The 23,897-nt window shown below is 35.8% G+C and overlaps 2 protein-coding genes across 7 annotated transcripts in view; one reads left to right on the forward strand and one right to left on the reverse strand.

The window, feature by feature from the left end:
- The window catches only part of LOC134529004 (proline-rich protein 36-like), a 52,328-nt gene extending 47,602 nt beyond the window's left edge, over positions 1-4,726 (forward strand). Inside the window, exon 5 of the mRNA XM_063362671.1 lies at positions 4,184-4,726. Within this exon, the coding sequence (XP_063218741.1) occupies positions 4,184-4,726 (543 nt within the window). The remainder of the gene's footprint in view (positions 1-4,183) is intronic.
- Positions 4,727-12,753: 8,027 nt separating this feature from the next.
- The window catches only part of LOC134529873 (nuclear receptor subfamily 2 group C member 2-like), a 62,996-nt gene continuing 51,852 nt past the window's right edge, over positions 12,754-23,897 (reverse strand). For all 6 annotated transcript variants that reach the window (XM_063364415.1, XM_063364416.1, XM_063364410.1 and 3 more), the window contains one exon: positions 12,754-18,855. In XM_063364415.1, the coding sequence (XP_063220485.1) occupies positions 18,785-18,855 (71 nt within the window). In that variant the 3' untranslated portion in view covers positions 12,754-18,784. The remainder of the gene's footprint in view (positions 18,856-23,897) is intronic.

Raw genomic sequence — 23,897 nt, forward strand, 5'->3', positions numbered from 1 at the left:
TGCAAATTCAGCAAAAAAAATTTGTTAATTGAAATGTTTAAACTCTGCTCAAAACGTCCTAGTGTGCACGTGTTTGGGTGCTCGTAGACTACTCTCATTTCTTTCATAAAATGTTCTATGTCTACGATTCTGTTTCCTGATAATGTAGGGGCACACGATATAACATTTCAAATACTAGATCTGGAAGACTTTCCTCATTAGATATGGACAATTTACCGTTGCCTTCCTTTCTTTGGTATAACGACGCACGATATTTGCTTTCCGAAGAAGACGTATTGCCATTGCTTGATAACCGTTCAACTAGACATGTTTTGTATTTCTTCCACATTGTTTCTGCGGGAAAAAAAATGAAGTTTTTTTTACATAAAATTTTCTATGTGTGGCGTAGAAGTTTATCTATACAATATACTTTAAAGTTAACAGCACAGGTACACGAACTCAGCTCAACGAACTACACCGAATGGGATAAACAAATAATGGTAGGCGGGTAATATTAGTGACATTATTCCACACTTAATAAGATAGACAAAAAGGAAATTATGACTTTAAAAATGTGTTTGAAATATAAGTATTCAATTTAAGGTTGTCTTATACGAATTACTTTTGGGAGAAAAAAATTTTAGGTTGTGAAAATTTGTGTATAGTTTTTTGAAGACTTTTGAGAAAAGAACTTGGTAATATGGCTTGACACTAAGAAAGTATTTAAACACGAACTTGATGCTATAGTATTTTTGTACTTCTAAATAGTCTGTTATATGATTAATAATTTTATTCATGCTATGATTGAGTGAAACAATAATTTTAAAATTACTAATTTACATTTACTGCTTAAAAGCTCTTAAATAGGCGACCTATAAGTGCTTGTATGTAACTCTCAGCTAGAAAAATAATTTCAAGATGATTGGTATGTACCTACAACTAACCTGATTTTGAGGTGACATCGTCAACATAATAACAGCTACAGTAACAGATGGTAGTACATCAATAACACAAATATTGTTTTGTTACGTACGCCCGACATACGTACATTAATGACGCCAGCGCGGCGCCTACCCGCGCGCTGGATGCAACATGTTCAACACCAGTTGTCGCGCGCTGCGCGGAAAGCATCGGAGCCGCTCGGAAATGCTCGGCGAACTTTGTTGGGCGGGCCTTGTACCGGACCTAGAGGTGCTGACTGGCGGCGGAGTGAGTGGTCAGTGCAACCACTCACCACCAGGGGCGCTTGCGTCCCTGGTCACTAAATCCAGTACTGGACAACTGGAAAAGCGGACCACGAGTCCAAGTGCCCAACCCCCGCATGGTAGACTCTTTTCTACTCTGTCCAACACTTCATCCAGACCATCCTCTGTCTCCTGTAAATTCCTACACGTAATGCATGACAATTTGCATCCCGCATGAATGTGCCCAGGGTTTTCTCTGTGTCTATGCAGGTTTTACCTGGGCCCAACCTATCTCTAGTTATAGTCTAGATTTAAGAGTGAGGGGAGTTAGTCATGGCGCCAATCGCTGCCATGGCTGGCCAATCCCCTCCTAGCACATGATGCATGCGACCCTCTCCTTGCATGGCTAATCGCAGCATGACTAGGCGTATAGGCTTCGGCCTGAGACGCACCTAGGTCCCTCCCTAACCCGGACCCCTCCAAAATACACTTAGTTTTAGTTATGTTAGGGGGAAAAAAAAAATCGGACCTAGAGTTCCAGAGCATATAAGGCCCTGGGAGAGAGACCTCGCCTGCCTGCCGCCACACTGCCCGAGCAACTTGGAACCACTCGGTAAGACACTTCTACGTAAAACTGTTTGCCCAGCTAAGAGCAACAGCGTTAAGTTGGATCAATACTTATAAATTCGGAAGAGGGGCTAGAGTTGACGGCGGCATGGTTTGGAGATGACGGTATTTGAGCTTAAAACCACCCAGAAGAGACATTTTCTTTGATTCGACAAATAACAGTATCTCCCGGATTCAACAATAAGAACTACGTGTTTTTCAGTTATAAATGGAGATACAAGAAGAATTATGAACATTGAGGACTTTAACGTTGATCAACTTAGCAGTCACTCCCTCGCTTGGTTTACTGAAGTTTAATAATTATGTTCCTAAGAATTAATATCATACTTAAAAGCGTTAACGCAAATGATAAAATGATAAAGAGTTTTAGATTTGTGTGTTTGAAAATCATAAAACTTGTTTACTATTCGTTCTTCAAGGAACTGCAGATATCCTTATTATTGTAATATATTTCGTTAACGTGCATCAATGTTCTGCCTTCAGCATTAAAGTATGGTTTATTGTCGCTTCCTGTATTTTGTTGTAAATTCACGTAATTTGAATTGACAGTGTAACCCGACGAATTGCCGCGGGCGTTATGTACTAGTTGAGTAGGCCCAAGCGCAGTGCACTTTCACTTAAGTAAGGGCTGTCCTAATCATTTTTGTATTTTCTGTTCACAGAGACTTTCCAGCTGTGAAACAAATGTGATTTGTTTATATCTTGAAGTTAATATTTGTTTGTGATGAAGGGTATGTGTATTTGAAGAATAAAAAAGTTGATATCTAACACTTAGCACACCTCTGTCTACCATATCACCCCTTGTTCCTCTTGCGTTTGACACGAGAGGTTACAGTTTCAACAATATTTTAAAAATAAAAAGCTGCTGCTTTTTCGATTGGATTGGACAATTAGATAATTAGATACTTATGACACAGATTAGATGGTTGAAGACTAATGCATACACACACTGTAAGCATTTGCGTAGCTAAAACAGTGTTATAAAATCTGGCTATACATTTTTAAGTACATGACTCATAGAAATAAAAAAACTGAATAAGGAGAGGGGAAGACAGGCAGGTGTATGGGCGGTCCGACACCCACCTACCTACCTAGTGAATTTCGTTGACATGTCTCAGCAAAGTTTGTGGCCTCGAGATTCAACACACACAGGTCTGCTAAATACATTTACATTTTTATTTCAGTTAAAACACTTCAATCTATTTTAAAAGTCTCCAAATTTGTTTTGACAGTACAAATAGGAAAGTAGCGTCACACACAATATATAGAAAATAATGAAAGAAAAAATTGGAAATTCGTTAATCATGTTAGAATCCAAGAAACTAAAATAAAATTTCCCGTGATGTGTACTACCATTTATAGCCATGTTGTTAGCAGAAGTTATATCAAGTTGTTTCGGCTGACGTTTACATTTTTTTACCAATTGCTTACCAATAAATACATTGATATGAAAAAAAAAAACCTTGAAGAACAAATTTAATACATAAAATAAAAATTGTATTTATTTCCACAAACTTAACTTCACATTACATCTTCCTACTAATGCTCACTCTGTCCCTTGAACTTTGACAAGTGTTTATTTCGTGTGACTAATCTTCAAGGTCAGACAGCAGCCTACTGCTGCAAGTGGGGGGGAGGGGAAAAAATTCCGCGCGGCCTAACGGCAGGGGGTGCCAGTGGGGTGCGTACAACACAGGCACAACTACTGTACAGTCCAAGAGAAGAGTGTTGTAGGCAACTGACATAACAAAAACAGTGTTGCTAAACTGGATATTTTTTGGGTGTTGCAAATAACATAAAAAATTTAAACTGATTATATTTTACAGATTAAGTTTCAAACTAGCAATTAACAAAATCAGAAATTTTTCCACCGAGAGATTAATGGTGGTTTTGATCGAAATAATGTTTAATTCGAAGAAAAGCTGCGTCACACTGCCCCGACCCACGCCGAGCCGAAGTTACAAGAATGTCAGGCTGCCTGAAGGAGTACCGCCGTGGGCTCTTCTGGACTAAACACAGTCGCGAGACGGCCAGCAGTACAGAAATACAGCAGGGATCTCATTTCGCGCTACTGCTTAGGGAAAAGTTAAGGATAGGGCCGTGTTGCCCGCTTTTTAAACGTTTCCTGTAACTCCAGAAAATAGTTCCGGCGGTCGCTGTTCCACCCTGGCTAGTGTCGACGCCTCAACGAGGTGAGTGTAGCAGGAATAGGGCCGTGCACCGCGCATCTACTCTTCGCCTCGCGCCAGTGGACGTATGCCTGAAAGGTGCGCGGCGGAGCGAAGGGAGGAGATGAGAAGCGAAGCGGTGCTATCAGGTGGGCGCCCACTGCAGTGGAGCGAAGGGAGGAGAGGAGAAGCGAAGCGGTGCTATCAGGTGGGCGCCCACTGCAGCGGAGCGAAGGGAGGAGAGGAGAAGCGAAGCGGTGCTATCAGGTGGGCGCCCACTGCAGCGGAGCGAAGGGAGGAGAGGAGAAGCGAGGCGGTGCTATCAGGTGGGCGCCCACTGCAGCGGAGCGAAGGGAGGAGAGGAGAAGCGAGGCGGTGCTATCAGGTGGGCGCCCACTGCAGCGGAGCGAAGGGAGGAGAGGAGAAGCGAAGCGGTGCTATCAGGTGGGCGTCCACTGCAGCGGAGCGAAGGGAGGAGAGGAGAAGCGAGGCGGTGCTATCAGGTGGGCGCCCACTGCAGCGGAGCGAAGGGAGGAGAGGAGAAGCGAAGCGGTGCTATCAGGTGGGCGCCCACTGCAGCAGAGCGAAGGGAGGAGAGGAGAAGCGAAGCGGTGCTATCAGGTGGGCGCCAACTGCAGCGGAGCGAAGGGAGGAGAGGAGAAGCGAAGCGGTGCTATCAGGTGGGCGCCCACTGCAGCAGAGCGAAGGGAGGAGAGGAGAAGCGAGGCGGTGCTATCAGGTGGGCGCCCACTGCAGCGGAGCGAATAGGCGCGAGGCAGCCACCAATACAATAGGGATCTCGTTTTAGGCTACTGCTTAAAAATACTTCGAATTTGATAGTACTATCAAAGCTTTGCACATGCCTACACTTTGATAACTCACAGATGCATCACTATTGCGTCCAACATAGCTAAAGGATGTTTCCCTGCCTGAATTCCATTATACAGGTAAAAATTTAAGTTGTTGACCCACATGGATAATATGCAGGGATTGGAAGTAACGCGCTACTAGTAACGACGTTATTTGTAAGAGTTACTTTTTATGGTAACGATCGTGGTAACGCAATATATTAGGTTTTCAGTAACTGTAACTCTAACTGAATTACATTTTTCTGCCTTAAAGTAACGATAATTGTCGTTACTTCTTGCGTTACATTTTTTAAATGTATTTCTTATTGAACGAACTACGATTTGTTGATATTTTTAATCCCAGAACGAAAATCCCGACAAGCATATTATTTGCCATGGTAGGTATCGCTTGTACTTGAACTGCTGTTGGCTAGCCTGCGCTCGTATTTTGTTTTGATTGTCATTTATTTAATATTTGCGACATGCGGGTTTACTGCTGTGCTGTTTAATTAATTAACCTACCTGTGCACATGCACGAAAGCATATTCTAATTTTTTCGAAGTTTGGTCGAGTGATAAAAATAACCTTATTGTGAAGTGCTTGTTGTGTGGTTCTGCGAACAATTTTGTAGTGTGAACTAATTACTCAATGTAATCTAAGACCTATTTAAATTTTTTCAGTTTAAATAAACATATATATTTACAACACACAATATGTTTTATTAGCTTTGAATTATACCAATATTACGTATCACATTTTTAGTTTTTCACAAAGTAACTGTTAAAGTAACTTACAGTTACTTTTCTTAGAACTGTAACTGTAACTGGTTCATTTTCAGTAGCGTAACTTGTAGTTGTAACAGGGTTACATTTCCAATGAAGTATTTGTAACTGTAACTGAGTTACTTTTTAAAAGTAACTTTCCGGTCCCTGATAATATGATATTAGCCAAATAAATGTCTGCTGTAAATTACAGTGTATAATGTGGACTTTTTAAAATAACTTTTCAGGTCTCTCAAGATGTGCAAACATGTAATGGTAGGGTTACTTAAGTAAATACAGCACTTTTGCATTATTGTCTATAATGTTGGAGCTTGAAAATGGTTTTATTGGTTATTAACAATGACAATCTTTATTATGTGTTTTTTTTTTCTTTTTCCAAAATGTTACATAGTATCCAATAAACTTAACTAACCATTTAAGGCACAGTTTTGACTACTTCATTTTTTACTTCAACAGATTCCTTAGTTAATAATTACCATAGTTTTTTTTATAAAACTGCACACATTAAAAGAAAAAAAAACTTCTATTACAAACTAAAGTATCAATCAGCTTTGTTTAACTGTGAAAGTTTTTCATGTCTTGCATTGGCCATGCATGCAAACCAACGACCTAGAGATATATAGACTGCTTATCACACTGCTTTCAGCGCCAATTGCTGCTGTCGACGGCATACTGGGGAACTACAATCCGAGCGAGAGAGACAGAGAGCTGTTTTGACAGAATGGTGGGCAAAACATTGCTGTAAAAGCATTGGTTCTTATGGGAGAAAGATGCAAGTTGCTAGTAAATTCCCTAAAAATGTAGGTTTTTCGCAATTTTACAGTTTTTGCGGGTAATACTTAAAGATGGAACGAGTGAAATATAATTTTAAATATAGTTATATTGTAGTGCGATGTGTAAGTATGACATTAAATGCGCTAGAAAATAGCTAACCCTTCCTTTTAAAATGATTTGTGTGGGTTTGTTATTGTAGTCGTATTCGTTCATTACGAGTTTTAGTTGTCTCTTTACTGTTATAATATTTCAGATTCAATGCAATTTTTTAAACAGGATAATCTAAATTACGTAGAAAGATAAAACAAACCTATTGCTAGGATAGATTTTAAGAGGAAATCATTGGACGAGTGCAAACCTAGACTGTGTGTTGATGTTTTAAATACAAATAAAATTGTCATCACAAACTGCTCTACCTCATGATAATATTATGTACAATTATAACAGTGTGTCGTCCAATTTTTTTTTTTTATCTTGAAAGTAGTGGCTCTAGAAAATAAAGTGCATACGTAATAGCTGAAGTAAAAACTTGTGTCAGCTACATTAATACATATAATCTGGGTTACATTTTTTTTTTTAAATGTAATTTATTTATCACTTTAAAACCTTTCAGTTTTGTTATTATTTGCCATTTCCCCAGGAGCCTCTACTTTCTAAATTTACTGTATTGTCTTCAGGTGCTCTCTCCCCAGACCCTTCTCTATATAGAAATTTAAGTAACATATTTATACTTACCCATTTTTCGAGAAAATTAGCATTTATAGCAGTAAAAAAAGAAACATTTTTGACTCTCCACCTTGAAAAGCCAACTCTAAAAATAAGGCTCTATGCACATAAATTGCTGAACCAGTAATACTGGAGATTAGCAGATTTTAGAAAATAATTGTTAAGTGAATGATTGGTTGGATCAGCTACCTTAATAATGCATAATATCTTGTTGAAATGGTAATTAAAGTATGATTAACTTTGCTTACCTAACCTCTCAATCTTTTCACTTAAATGGCTGACATAATCGAACCTACTATGCACACAATTTCAGAGTATTTTTAATGTACCTAACCTAACCACTTTTTGAAATGGTAAACTATTTAAGGTATCACAATTCCCTCCCAGAGAATGGGTAAAAAGATTAATACACAAATATATATATTTTATTCAGGACAAAAAAAAAATTGCTTTCCTTCAAACCTATCCTGCCTTTATGTACAAAAATACACCGAATATACTTAAATCAAAGACGTTCAATTTACACGAGGGAAAAAATTACCGGTTCATACTATCTTAGCTGGTGACTTATCGAAACTCGTGTGTCTGGAGAAACTATGAACCTTGTCTCAAGCCTACAGTGCTCAATATATTTAGCCTACTCATTGTTTTACGTGGTGTTTCCCCCAATAGGCCTATTATAACCTTTCACATTCATTATTTGCCTATTTTCCAGGAAAACCTACTTTGAAAAATAACTATTATCTTTAATTGGTTATTGCGTAAACTCTTGTAGAAATAGTAATTTACGTGTAATGTTGCTCACCTTACCTACACAACATTTTTTTAAAATTTTAATTATGTAATATACACATTTCTGTGAAGCTGCTCATTTCTGTAATTACTTTTAAAATTATTAGATGTGCAGTGTATACATAGGCTTGTTAAAATGGTGAACTATTTGAACACCACCCTTTTATAGTATGATTGGAAACAAGCGTGGCTACAGAAGTGTGCTCGACCCCCGAAAAATGCTGGCATGACAGCACCACTCAGTATTTGGTTTTATGTGACCATGGCGTTGCGTGTTTCTTTTGGCGCATTTGCAGTGGCCCACCATAAAGGAAGCCTTAACATCATGTTTCTTTGTATTATAGTCTCTCTCAAAGTGTCTTCCTGGAGCTTCTGCTGAATGGAAAACATGTTAGGATGCAGAAAAAAAATTTTGATTTTTTTTTTTTTTTTTTTTTTTTAATTCAGAGGCTTTCCTGCAGACTTGATCTGCCCCACAGGAAAACTCCACTGGATGCAATTTAGTAAAGTCAATCAAAGATATGCAATGTACCTACTACATGACATAAGAAAAATCAATGGTACATACCATAATTGTTTGTCTATTGAAAATCATACTTCTGGAGAAATATACTGAGTGGAAGCAGTGTAGTGCACAATACATTAGCTCATTTTACACAGTGAGGTTCTCCAAGAGGCCTATTATACCATGCTATTTAATTTTCTAACTACTACTACTCCGTAGCCTGTGTAGTTTCTGGATGTCTGTAACTACATACTATGTCATGATTACAACCAACAAGTCCTTGTTAGAATCTTGAAGTATACTAAATTGTAAGCAAAGAAACTCAGTTCCAAATTTTGACTGTTAAGAGATATTGCCCAATGGGACTAAATTGGGCCAGGAAGATAAATGACTCAATTTGAAGTAATTGTAACAGAATTTATGCGTGGACTATTTTGATGTATTCTTGTTGCCTTAAAATAAAATTCACATAAATAAACACTGTTGATACGATTCATAACACTGTCACCAAAGTTTGAAATTTTAGTCTACTCTAGAATTACATTAATAAAACAAGAAATGTAATACAGGAAAAAGTAACAGTAGAAAGACAACTTCAAAAAGAAAATTATTGCCTAGGTAGGTGTAAATGTTTAACAGTTATTGTCAAGCACAAATTTTAGTTATGTATAACAAAATTTACAGCACATTTGCTGAACACTGGTGTGAGTACATAACCTTATGACCACCCAAAACTTGCACTTCTCATTATATTCGTAACACAAATCCTAAATTTTTAACATACACATCAATATTTAAATGAAGCTTATTTATGTATAAGAAGCTGAAATCAATCATTATTGTATTGATTACTTTTGACATCATTTTTTATTTTTATTTAAAAGCTGAGATTACATTCGTCGGATTTTTAAAGTAAACAAATATTTAAAAATTAAGATAACTCCTAAAAGAAAATACACTTCAAAAATTATATTTTGAAAGTAAATTCAATCAATTCAACACATCATCTGTTCATTCATCACGTAATTTTACAAATTCATCCCGTATTATTCCTGTCAACGTATGTCGTCTGCTAACAAAGCACTGTTTTGCCCACCATTCTGTCAAATTCAATTGGAATCAAAGATGGCCTCCCACTAGCAGTCTATATATCTCTAGGTCGTTGATGCAAACACACAACCTAAGAATTGAACACACTCCTATCAACCACAACTAAATTAAAGATAAATATCTTTACAAAATTTTATATTTGCTATTTACCTGACAAAAATTGTGATTACATATAAGTTCCATGACTCTCAAAAAATACTGTAAAAATTTGCAGTCATAAAAACAATAGATTTAATATTCCATGTAAAGTAGACAAATGATAGAAATAACTTTTTAAAAAAAATTGTGTACTCCCATGTACACAAAATTTTTTTCATAATTTAAATAATATATTTTGAAAGCCATGTGTCACATAATGCAGCTCTTTGCCTTATTGTGAATTCCAGCAACTGCACTGGTTGAGTGCCGTGTGTTCAGGCTCAGTGCACGCGCACCAAGTGCAGTGGCTTTCCATGTTCCAAGAGTGAACTGCACTCTATCCCCAGAGTCAGTGTGGCTATTTCAGTGCTATACGGCAGAAGATAATGTGTCAAATAGACACTCAAAAGTATTATAGGAACTCTTAAAAATATATGAACATAATACAATGAACATATTGACGTCGACCGGGGCTACGCCCTCCCTAAGCCCGATGTGCCTCACGCCGTCGCCACCCCTATCCTCCCACCACCACCCTCTATTCAAACCTCCCGCCCCGTGCGTGTGTGTGCGTGTGAGCCTTGGCCCTGCAAGAGGCAGTAGCTTCAGTGCCACCTTCCCGTAATAACGCAATTAAAATAATAAGTAGTTGTAATGCAAACCTTTTCATTTCATCTTTTTTAAATTCCTAAGTGTTTATGTTTTAAGTTGTAGTTAGTAAGGACGGTGCAGCGCCCCAGGCGGGAAACCCCGGAACTACTTGCAACTACTTTTTTTTTAACTTTAACGAATAAATTAAAAATAAGTTAAGTTTGGTAATGATAAACCACTATGGTCAGTTTTTGCTTAATGTTTAAGAGGGTTTTTCATGTTAATATGTTACCAGGTATCCACCAGGTAACATAACGGGAACTTCAAGCTGGGTTTACGATTGATTTCCTTAAGAATTATAACTTAACATCAAGCACACGATTAAGTCAAAACTACATTTTCCAGTTTATGATTGACATAGAAGTGGTTAATTCTAACCAATCACAACACAAAACACATGGTCGGCCATTGTTCGAAACGGAGAAGCAGGTTTGAAATAGGTTATTGACAAATGGGATATCTATTTTTCGAAATGGATGATGATTACTAATGACAAATACGTGCTGGCGCCCAAGTTACGCAATTTCAATCTATCCGAAAAAAAACCTGTAACGACAATATATTATAAGCTTGAAAGCAATGTGTATCATAAAAACAAATAAAAAACTAGTTAGCCCTTTCATTCCCATATTATTTAAAATAGAAAAAATATTCTTAGGTAAAATACGGATGAATATATATATATATATATATATATATATATATATATATATATATATATATATATATATATATATATATAGAATTACAATTATATTAAAAAAAGAAATTTTAATAAAATTTATATACATTTTGAGGATGTGGCCATATGGCAACCATTGGAAAACAGAATTTCCTTTATATTTATATTTATATTTGCATTCACAAGAGAGGTTTAAAATTTGTGTTGCCATATGGTATCAGAGGGAATGAAAGGGTTAGATAGATAATGTATTCAACAAGACAAGAAAAACCTTGACATTAAGCAAAAGAGAAACTTTTCACTATCACATGCAAATAGAATTTCTCAGACTACAGTAAATTCTTGTTTATCCGTGGAGGGAACATTCGCTTTGCGGCTTACCCATGGTCTTCCTGGGACGTGAGGCCCACAGTTACAGTCCCGTGAGTAGGTACATACTTAGAAGATTCCGTTCTTGTGGATCCGTGGTCTTCCTGGAAAAGTGAGACCTATAGGCTAGGTGATATAAAGAATGTGCGAGTTATAACTTTTCCGAACCACACTTGATTTTCTCTTTATGCGTCATGTTTAGTTTCTGTCAGCGTGGTGTCGGGTAGCAGTTCGCTTGTTTGTTTAAATTTTATCAGTTCAAGATAAACTCAAATTAATAAAATAAATTTTAAATGGCACATCAAAAAAGCAACTAGGCTTGCAGTATGGAAAGGGAGAACCCACTCTTAGAGAAACAAAAAGATAAATTAATGCAATTTGCATCCACATCAGCCAACTCCTTATATATGAAAAAAAAAAAAAAAAAGGTGAGTCATTTAAGAAGTGAAGAGAATTCCTGTTTCAGGGCCTGTAGTTGCTGAAAAAGCAAAAACGTTTTTTTACAATGCTAGATTTAGAAGGAACATTTAACGCATCATCAGGTTGGTTGACGATGTTTAAACACCACAGATTAAGGGAAATTGGACTTCACGGCGAGAAATTAAGTGGCGACAAACAGGCAGCGGAAAATTTCAAAACTGATTTTGAATAGCTTATTCGGTCAGAAGGAATTTCTTACAAACAAGTGTACAAAGCTGATGAGTCAGGGCTATGTGGAAATGTTTGCCGACCTGAACACTGGCATTTGAGAGTGAGCGGCAAGCTCCAGGACAAAAGTCCAGTAAAGAGCGCATAACTATAATGATGTGCAGCAATGCACTGGGATCTCACAAACTAAAACTGGTAGTGATTGGAAAAACAAAAAAAAACCAAGGTCTTTTAAACGGACAAGAGCTGAAAACCTATCAATACAACACTTCAACCAAAATAAAGACTGGATAAACCAACAAATATTTAAGGAGTGGTTTGAAAAAAGTTCATTCCTCAAGTCAAAGAGCATTTAAAGTCTGAAAACTTACCCCATAAAGCTACATTGCTTATTGACAAATGTTTTTAGATCGGAGAATGGAAATTTTTTCGTCGGTTTTTTGCCACCCAATGTCACTGCTCTTATCCAACCAATGGACCAGGGCATAATTACATCAATGAAAAAATAAATAAAAGAAAAACTTACTAATAAAAGGTGAGGGCTGAGCGCACGTTCCCGGTGATTTTAAGGATGTTAAGTATGGGCGCCACCACGTGTAGGGGCACGTGGACCCGGCGGAGTCTCTCGCTCAGGGCGTGACGTAGCCCAAGTGGGGACGAGTTACCAGCCCTTTCTACCCTACCTATCCAGACCTGGCCCGCTCTAGGCGTCGGGCACGCCACACTCCTAGCCTAAGTCACTCACCACGTGGTTAAATAAAAATACTCAATTTATATTCATTCCCAGATTTAATTTCACTAACACGTTATCTCCACGTCCGTTACACGTTTCACGGTAGAAAAAGCCTGAGGCACGAATCGACTTAGGTGAAGGCATGGTCCACACACGTGGCCATGCTACAAAATTTACTTATTACACGATTGCTGAAAACTCGACTGAGGCAATTAATTAATTAAACAGCCCGCTGACCGAGAGCTGCCCCGAGGATGACGAACGAAAGCGATTTAAAAAGAATTTAACGATACAGAAATTACTTGGTCAGTGATGAACAAAGGTTGAGGTCCCCGGGGTGCTGGCGCGTCTGCTCTCGGTCAGTGATGAAGATGGACTGGGCTGAGCTCATCGCTCGCAGGTGGCAACATGGCGCCCTTCGCGCCAACACAATTACCGTTACTACATCCTACGATTCCGTGCCCCGGCGAAAGTTATGCAAATTACAGATCAACATTAAAAAATATATAAAAATTACTGATAGTTTAAAGTTTGTTAATAGTTACTTAATTAATGATAATTTATATAAAACGTTCCTACTCTCGTCCAAGTCCGTGCCTGTTCGGGTCCGCCCGGGCAACGTCTGTGGTTATTTCAAGTAACATATTTAAATTAAAGAAAACACAAGCAAATTGCACAGCACTGGGGCAAAGACTAATGAAAACAAACAAAAAGGTTTACAATTAATATTAAACGTAGCAATTTTAGGGGTCGCCGCACTGCTTCTAAGCACCCTCTTGCCGGGCTAGACACACACGCACACACGCACGCACAAGCGGGAGGTTTGAATAGAGATGGTGGTTGGGCGGTGTCATATCGGGCTCAAAGGGGCCGCAGGCCCGGACGACGTCAAAGGATTGACGGGAATAATCTTCAGGGCTTCTAGAAAGATGACATAATTGTTGACAGCATTTATGACATAAACACTGAGTGGGAGTTAATTAAGCAACCAACATTAGTGAAGTCCTGGAGGAAAATTTTACCAAAAGTGGAAAATAATTTGGTAGAGCCTGCAGAGGAAGAAGCAGTAGTTTCTGCTTGTGATTTAGCTAATTTAGCAAAATCCGTTACTGGAGGAAGTGATGTCAATGAAGAAAACATTGTTGTGGATTAATTGCAGAGACAATGACATAGGCTTTGAACATCTTACTGTTGAAAAAATCATAGGTAGAGCATCAGTATGGTTTTGGAGGAGAGAGAGAAAGAAGAAGAGGATAAGATGAAGAAACAAATGAGCCACGAGGCAGCTCTAACACACATTACACTGTATTTTGGTTTTTGCAATGACAATAGGCATTTGTTTTCGAGAAGGCACGTGAGACACGCACTTCTATGGTTTTCAGGTCACACTGCAGTCAGTTGGAAGACACTATAAATTAAACTTCACCAGCACTGTAGATGCCACCATCAAGTCTTAAAATGGTGTATTTGTAATTTTAAGAAGAAAAAAATAGCTTAAACTTAAAATGCACACCTTGCATTTTAGAAATTCAATAAGTTGGTTGAAACATATTACACTAAGAATTAAAACAATTGAAATTCCTTCATCCTAAAATAAAATTATAAATTCTTTACAACACTAATAACAAAAATTAAACATCAATGGCCTGTATTACCACCTCCAGATAAAAGTCGCTGATAACTATCTACCCGATAGGTTCAAACTGGATACCTGCTGCTGTTGTGTATTATGACCTCTGAATATGAGCTTAAAAGCTATTAGTAAATTTTCAGACAATGCCCAAAAAGTGTGATTATTATTTTTTGAAGTTGTGAAATTTTTAATTATGTGTGATTATACTAAAAAAATTAGCTTGTTTTATTAGTACAAACAGAAACCTGATTCCTTTAAGTTCATTTTTTCCTTCATTTTGAGGGTATTTGTGAAAATGCTGATAAAAGAAATAACCTTAAAGTTTGAAATTGAACAAAATGATAAATCATCATAAAAATTAAGTAAAAAACACAAATCTGATACTTTCAACAACAATCTCTTTATAAAAAATAAAATAGCTTGGTCGATTATGCTAGTAAGGTCTAGTTTCTGTCTGTGTGAAGTGAATTTTTGTTTCATTGGTTAAGGCTTTTCTACTATACAGTCTGTTTGCACATGCAATCGTGCACACTTAAATAATTTTTTTGGAAAATTAAATATTGAATTAACAACATTTTAGATTACATTTTGAACACAGATACACAATATTTCAAATAATTGCTCATCACTTGTTAATTAATCTATACTAATATTATAAAGCTGAAGAGTTTGTTTGTTTGTTTGTTTGAATGTGCTAATCTCAGGAACCACTGGTCCGATTTGAAAAATTCTTTCAGTGTTGGATAGTACATTTATCGAGGAAGGCTATAGGTTATATTATATTATCAATAACATTAGGGATCCGTACTAAAAGTCCAATTTAGAATCAAATGCGTTGGAGGGGGTTAGATACAACATGCAGTACACGTACGAAGTGTGTGTTGACAATGCCGCAGGCGCTACAAGTTTATTTCCTATTGCCTATTAACATTGTTGCCACGCACTAGATGCCTTATCATTCTTAATTTTCCCATACAAGTAAAAAACACCCGTGTGATATTAACAACGAAGCAATTAGTACCCTCATAAGAGTTCAATTAGTATTTAAATACTTTTTATCACTTTAAATCGCAAACCTAAACTATTTTTTTTTTCCTCTCTCTGTGTTTAATTTGTTTTTTTATTGCCCTTTTTTTCAAGTATATATATTTTACAGGCTTGAAACTTCACAGTAATGTTCCTTATGTTACGCAGGATGACATTTTCCGAAAATTAGATCCCATGGGTGGTTAAAACCAGGCAACAGTGGGTACTTTGTCTGCATGAGAACAGGATTTTGCATTGTTCATGCCTTCTGCGTCTCCATGGCAACGGGCATCACGCGGCAGTGGCGTACCCACAAGGAGGGGCATGTATAAAGACATAATTTACTAAAACTAAAAAAAATATATCCAAAATTTCTAGCATTTTAGATCATTATCTTACATTGTTCAATGTTCACACGGAAGCATGTATCTCAAAAGAGATACCTTATTGCAGGTGCCGGTAGAAATTTTCAACCATAAATTATGAGTACCTATTCACAAAAATCACTTTCTTTTTAGACTTTCTTTTTTTCTTTGGAATGTTGTCAGAAATTTAAGCTGCTAGGTATTTACCCTTTGATTTCACTGAAAATAACTTTGTAGTTCCCTTAGGTAAAACATACATCAAAGATCATCACTCATCACCATTGTGTGGCTATTTTATCTGGTATTTTAAACGAAGCAGACCATTTTATCTAGCTTATACAGTAAAATAGTAACTATTCGGATATCATAACACACATTTTGAAACCATCGAGTGATAAAAATTTTTCAGTTGTCTATTCAGTGGGGATAATACAGGCCCTACTATTATTATTTTAGATTGTAACATTTTGTCTGCAAATATAAATGGCTAAACAATTGCTTTAGGTTAACTGCTCTAAATTTAGTGCAAGAAGATACAGTGATACCTCGTTAATACAAACCTGAGGGGACAGAAATTTGCCCCCTTAGTAATAATGAGGTTTGTAATAACCATACTTCCCCATGTTGTACATATATATTTAGTACATAATGTCAAAAAAAAAGTATTCTTATAGTACTATGTACTACATACTTACACAAGAGCATTCATTCAAGTAAAAACATGGTTGGCCTATATAAAAGATAACACAAAATCATTTACATTTATGTATGGTGATCACTGTAAAAATTTAGAGTGAAGAAAAAAAAACACTAATTTTGGTTTGTTTCTCTTTTTTTTTTTTTAACACACTTTGGTCAAAGGCTTTGATTGTTTCAGTGTCAGTATTGCAGAAAAGTGTAAATTGAAGGAAAACTTTTAAACTTATCTAATACATATATACCTCATTTCCTGAATGTATTCTTTTCTTTCTCCAACATATACTTTAACTTTACATTAAAGAAAAATTTAATGTATATTAGACTACTAATATACCATCAATACTCAAGCCATGCCTAAAATACATCAAATTAAAAACAAAAAAAAGTTTAAATCTAGTATCCAATAAATTAATTCTTACTTGTATTATAAGGTTGAATAAAAAGTCCAAATAAATAGTGGTGTTTAAGTTTCAGTAAGAGAATTTACACATAAAAAAATAACTAAAATTTTGCATTCAATGTCAATTGTAGTTGAACCTATATAACTAGTAAATAAATATTATGATCTAAAAATATTTTGCATCAACTTATCGTCGTAGTACACACACACACACCATGAAAGAGTGCGGGCTATCAAATACAGTTTACTCGGCACGAGACAAATTGCGCAAGCTGAATGCAGTTGTCGAGCTATCGATATTGATACTCAACTATGGTCGCGCACTCTATACAGGCATCTACCTAATCAAACATGATGCCAATCAACGCTGACTACAATTTCATATATGCTACACAACAGCGACGGAACAAATAACTGAAAACGAGTCTGAAATACCAAGAACGCAAATACGGGGTTCCACTGTAAATATTTGTATTGTCAGATATTATATATACACAATGGAACTTATAATTACATAATAGCCTGTATTTCGCAATATATAAACGAGTTAACACTGAACATCCTATTGATGCTGTGGGGGATTTAAACAGGTTTGTAATAATGAGAATTTTGGATTAACCGATATCATATCAATGAGGTTTCATTGTAAATGTTTGAAAATGATAATTCAATAAAAGATTGAAGCAGTTTAATTTCTAGAAACACTTGTCTGTTGAGTGTTGGCATGCATGCTTGTAAAAGATGATGTCGCTTAGAACTCTACATACGAAGTAATGGGATTATTAAACATTTAATCCTTAATTCCTTCTATTCTTAAAAGAAGAAATGCTATGTAGGGTACGAAGTGAATGTCATGTTAATATATAAATCAGTAAATGTAATACGTGTTTAACATAAAGGTAGAGGTAGGGTTTTACATGTTATGATCATGCAGGATTGTAGTATTTTCGAAACCACTCCGGAACTGGCGTGTTACTCATTAACAGGGCTGGGAATTGAATCACAGACTGACAAATGAAATGTAAATTCACTACCCACATCAGCACTGCCATTTTGAGCAGTTTAAAACAAGAAACTAGTAAAACAAATCATATACCTTAATTTGTAACATATCCAATTGATAAAACAAATGGGCATGGTACAAAGGAAATTCATATCATATATCCAGACAACAGAGAGAAACATAAAACAATATTTTCAACTAGAGCCAACAAAATACTCTTTATGTACTCAGAAGACACATATTAGAAGAGAACACAATCAATTCACATAGATCACAGCAAAATGTATTAACAGTAGATCCTATTATAATACAACAGGAACATTTGATTTCCCTCTCCCCATTTCAAGTAAATATCTGCTTCCACAGGTTTCATAAATATATATAATCAGGCACGGCTCAAACATTACTTATGTTTCATTCAAAGAAGTCTTAAATCAACCATAGTACCAGCCTTTTAGGCGTTCAGTTAGAAATATAAATAATGAGCCTTCTGGTTTATTAATTTTAATGCTTTAACCATTAAGACTCACTCTTCCTTACATCACACAACATGCTTCTCAAATCACATGTATTTCTTATATTCATAATAAATTACTTCTTACATGTACACCCTTTTTTTTCTTTATCTAAAAACCTTCTAACATGAACACAAGCCAATTAGTTACATATCACAAAAAGGTACTGCTAACACTAATTTTCTTTGTACTTTAACTTATTGCACAGTTGCTCTCTTCTGTTACCAATCTTAAATAAAATTAATAGCAGAGCAGTTAATCTAAATGTCAAAATACTTCACAGACAAGTCCAACCTACAGTAAAATGATTAATAAAATGCTGCTCACTTAACACAGGCACACATTGTAGTTTATCTGTACATAAATACACCGTATAAGTTATAAAACAAGGAACTACACAGAGGGAGGGCCAAGCCCCCCAATTTCACTAGCATGTTTCGTCTTCGCTGTCTTCTAGCCTGAAGAATGCGTGAAAGCTATCAATATTATTTTCCACACCTGAAACAAAAAGCTTAGTTAAATAATGAGTAAAAAATCACAGGTTTTACATTTTGTGGCTATGCATAAAAATGCTAAAGGAACTCCAGTTGACTGAACTTCCAACCACTTTGTAATGTGATCAGTGAACATTAGGCACATACAAAACAATAAAAATATCTCATTACGACCAAAACAAAGAATTAACAAGGAATTGTGCTCCAACTTTGGGCAAGCAGCTAGAACAAAACCCATTTTCTGTGACTCGATGCAAAACAATAAAGACATTCTATAATGAAAACATAAAAAAAATTTTATTGGTGACATGTCTTTCAAACAAAATTTATGGAATATTTAACAGCTCATTATCACAAAAAATGTATTCATAATTTCATCACCAAATGCAGCGTAAGTTTTAGCCATGCTTGTGCACAGGTTCATTTTCCATGGCTTCTGTAATGAAAATAAGAAATATTTTGTAGCTAGACATTTCAGAAATAAAATCATAGGACCTGCTTAGGTGTAAAAATAAAGGTAAACGCCAAGATGTTCTCGAACAACTTAATGTATATGCTGCAATAGATTTTGATCATGCATCCCAGCTTGAGCATCTGTGTGTGCAAGAATGAAGCGATAAGTGAGTCAAGCCAGCAAGAAACCTGTGAGTATTGAACAAAGAACTGCATCGTGCCACAATGTCACCCACAGATCTGTCTCACGAGGCTGGTGGCAGCATGAATAGTGTTACCAGAGTTCTTCTAATCCACCTTGACTAACATTTTCTTTCCAGTTTCTTCCATTTTTGATGAGATTTATTTGGAATAAAAATAGCATATTCTCCTGTTATACAGGTGCCCCTAATAAGCAGCAAAGCGAATAATCAAGAATTGACTGTATTAATTCGGTAACCTGTTACCAAAGCGACCAAGATAAAATATTTATTACTTATAGTTTTTTAGGAATAAAGATCCCAGTCAGATGACCCTAACATACCGAGTTAGGTATGCTGACCACTATATTACAGAGGTCTATTAGTGTTAGTAACAGAGAACAGAAAAATGACACAACACAATTTTTGTGTAGCAACACAGTGAAAGGAGAGCAAATATATCAATTATCTTTTAAATGAAATGTTAGCTAATATATATGGAATCATAGAGTCCTTGACAAATTATAGTGATGTTATCTACAAACTATTCACACAGATTAAACATAGGTCTCAAATCTATTACCTAAAAGCAGAAATGATTTTAAATAATGTAAATCAGTCATAGGGTATCCATCTCAAACGTCACAACACAAAGCGGTTCAGCAGGTGAGAGTGACATCCCATGTGTCATTGGAGCAGCCCAGACTTACTGTATACAAAAATAAATAAATCACTATTCACAATAGCTGGAATGAACACTGGAATGCACAAATATACAGTAAATACCAATTTTTTTTCAACACACTGAACCATGTTAAAAAAAAGTCAATAGATGCCATTTTTAGGTGAACATTAACACATGAAACAAACGACTGCTCTCGATCTGGTTATTTTATCGAGTATACACATTGAACTGCGGTCGACTACGTAGCAGTCTGTGCTCGGACTGCTACATGCTACAGAGAAGTGCTGGACGCTCGGCCTTGTGGATGTCTCATGAGCTTTAATAACTACCGGAGCTGCTAGACAGCAGTGGTTTACAGTTTTCCCCCGTTGTCACTGGGCCTTGAAAAACTACTTTGGCTATTGCTTGTGCTACCCTTTTAGGGTGACAGGATGGTCTTAAATAAGTTTTTTTACACATTCCTTTTTCCATGACCCTTACATCCAGTAATTATACATGGTTGCTACAAGCTTGGAATTCCAAAATTCCCTGACTTTTCCGAGTTTTCCAGACCTGAATTGACAAATTTCCCTGACCTTTAAGAAATGAACAATCCTGCGGTGCCACTTGATGTTGATGCTTTTTCTGCAGGAAAAGTAGGCTGTATATGCTGTTAAAATGTCCTATTTTCATATCAAAACGTAAGCATACCAAAATAAATTAATAATTACATGATAAAACCTCTTTTCTCAGGAAAACACTAGCAAAGGACTTCAACTGCACCTATAATATGTTTTATTCAATAGAACACACCCTATTGAAATTAATTATTGGTAATTATGAAGTAAATGCCTCTTTTCTAGAAATGTTATAAAATGTATTTTTACTCCCTCAAACAATTTTCAATCATTCAAATTGTTTACCAGTAGTTTACCATTCTTGAGTGGTTAGGTTCGCTCATATATTACGATTAGTGTGATACGATAATAATTAGTTAGAATAGGTTTGCTGCATTTAAAATATTTTAAAATAGTGAATACCTTTGGTTAGGCTAGGTTAGCTACATTTAAATTACTTACAATGCATTTGAAAGATTGGTTATGAACTACCTATTACAGCTAACCTAAAATTTGATGTCAAAATAAAAAATTAAACGTACTGAAGTAGGAATCACTTAATAGAATAACTAGTATAACCAAATCTGTAATGTATTTTAAATTACAATTAATATAAACTATAATTATTTATTTTGTATTTACTTAAGGTTGCCAGTTTCACATGTTGAGATTACCTGATCTTGAAAACTAGTTTTACAAGTCACTCACTTCATTCTGACACTCTTGCAGATTTTCTGATTATGGTCATGCGCTCATGCCACACTTCACAGCACATTGTGTTGTTTTTTCTCAATTTTTAATTTTAGTTGTGAATTACTAAATGATTCCCGATGCCATTTATTTTCCCCACCGGCATTAAAACATGTGAGGTCTGGTTTTCTGTTTCATATATTTTGTTTAATATTAATACATAAGCCCTACCTACGCATCCATTCTTTACGAACATTGCAGTAATTTACAAATATATTCTCCTTGAAAACACTTCGTTTGTGATATCCTTAACACAACAAAAATTATTAATTAAAATTTTATCACAAATGAGAAAATTATTCTGCTATTTTTTAATAACTCTTTGTAACTTTATCTATATCTATGTAATAGATGAATCCTCTTCTATTGAGGAAGATGAGAAAGAAACCAGACCACTGAAGAAAAAAAAATTGTTTGGCAGCCAACAAATCTGACTACAAAAAAACACAAGTTTTAATGATGTTCATACGGGAATAAAGAGTGAAACGGATGCAGCAGGTTTGAATGAGCTTGGATTTTTTCAACTATTTTTTAGTGAAACCATTATAAAAATCCCTGTGCAAGGAAACAGCTATTTTTCTCAATGTGTGGCCAATGTAAGTTAAAGTGATGGTTATATTTTTATTGCCCCTGCATTTATAATGACAAGAATTCAAAAATTAAGTGTATCTGAATATTGGTCGAAATGAACCAATTTTGCACACACCGTTATTTCCAAAATTGCTATCTCGAGACTTTTCAGAACATGCTGCAATTTCTTCATTTCTCCAACAACAAAGAGTCTCACACTTTGTTCAAAGTGCGGCCCAATCAAAAATCATTTAAGGAAGATATATAAAAAACATTTCTGCCCATACAAAAATTTGTGAATTGATGAGTCACTCATGATGTTCAAGGGCAGACTAAAAATAAAACAGTATATTTCTGCAAAAAAAGAGCAGTTTTGGAGTGAAACTGTTTGTTATCTGTGATGTTCTTACCAATTATATTTGAGACTTTATTGTATATTGTGGAGCGCCTGCAGACGTTCAAGACAATGTTCTTGGCATGCCTGGTGACATGTAGCTAGCCTAATTGAACCGTATGTTGTTCTGCAACAACTGGTACACCAGCCCAGCACTGTTTTGTTAACTTTATGACCAGGCAACAAATACATGTAAGACTGTTCATCACACAAGGAAAGAAATGCCAAAAGTTGCTGAAAAGGGGAGAATTTACTTTCCAATTTGTTAGGAAATCATCAAAGTGGTACCGCAAGCTGTTTTTTATATTATTGATATGACTGTTTTCAATTTGTATTGTTTATACAGTAAATTTGTTGCCAAAACTTGGTATGCTAAGTTTCAAATGAAAACCATAGAACAAATTTTGGAAAAGTACAATATAGAAAGAAGAAAATAGAGCAGAGGAAGAAGATCAGACTTTCCACCAAGACTGACAGCAGGACCTAATCTTTCTGATGCATGGAGTGCATACAGGACATGTATTGTGTACAAAGCCCCAATAAGACAAAGCAAACTAAAATGTGTTGCAAAGAATGCAATGCAACATTATGTGCCACCCCACTGTTCAAAAATTATCACACTAAAAAAGGTTTTAAAAATAGTCTTTGATCTAAATGATGTTGGCAGGTTAGTAATAGGGCCTGTGTCTAGGGTCAGGCCAGACCTCCCACTTCACCATCGTGAAAGTGTTAATAAACTGAACTACATCCAATTTCTTTTAAGGCTCCATGTTTGGAAAAAACTTTGAAAATTCACAAAAAAAGAGGGAAATTGTGTACATTTTGTAGTATTTTGCATCTTTTGCACTTCAGTATTTTTGGGATACAAAAACAATAACTTAATTCCTCATGCTTTTAACACATAAATTATCAAAAAATTCTGAGACAAGAAATTAATTTAGAGGCTTCATCGAGAAATTTCCCGTCTCAAATTGTTTTCTATGTTGTCGAAGCTTGCATACGATTAGTGAAATCTTTAGGCTACATGGTAGTATTTGTTATGAGTCATGGCCAAACCACACTAACTTAACTTAACATTTTCTCTTGCAATGTGCAGAAATTCCCTGGTTTTCCCTGCATGTAGCCACCCCGAGTGTTCCAATGTTAATGCAATTTTACATGAACATGCGTAAAAAGAATGTCCGGAAATAATTCACATCTGATTATCCAGAAATATATTCACATCATAAAACATTATTTTATTAATAGGAGCCTTAATTTCAACAATAAGAATAATAATATTCATTATAATTATTTGAGAAAGTTTGTCATCTATACGACAAACAATTTTCAGATCACATATAACAAGATCATTAGAATGAAATCATAACCTTCGCCCAGCTGAACATACTTACAGAGGACTACCTATATTAATTAAAT

The sequence above is a fragment of the Bacillus rossius genome, chromosome 2 (assembly GCF_032445375.1).
Source record: "Bacillus rossius redtenbacheri isolate Brsri chromosome 2, Brsri_v3, whole genome shotgun sequence".
Classification (NCBI taxonomy): domain Eukaryota; kingdom Metazoa; phylum Arthropoda; class Insecta; order Phasmatodea; family Bacillidae; genus Bacillus; species Bacillus rossius.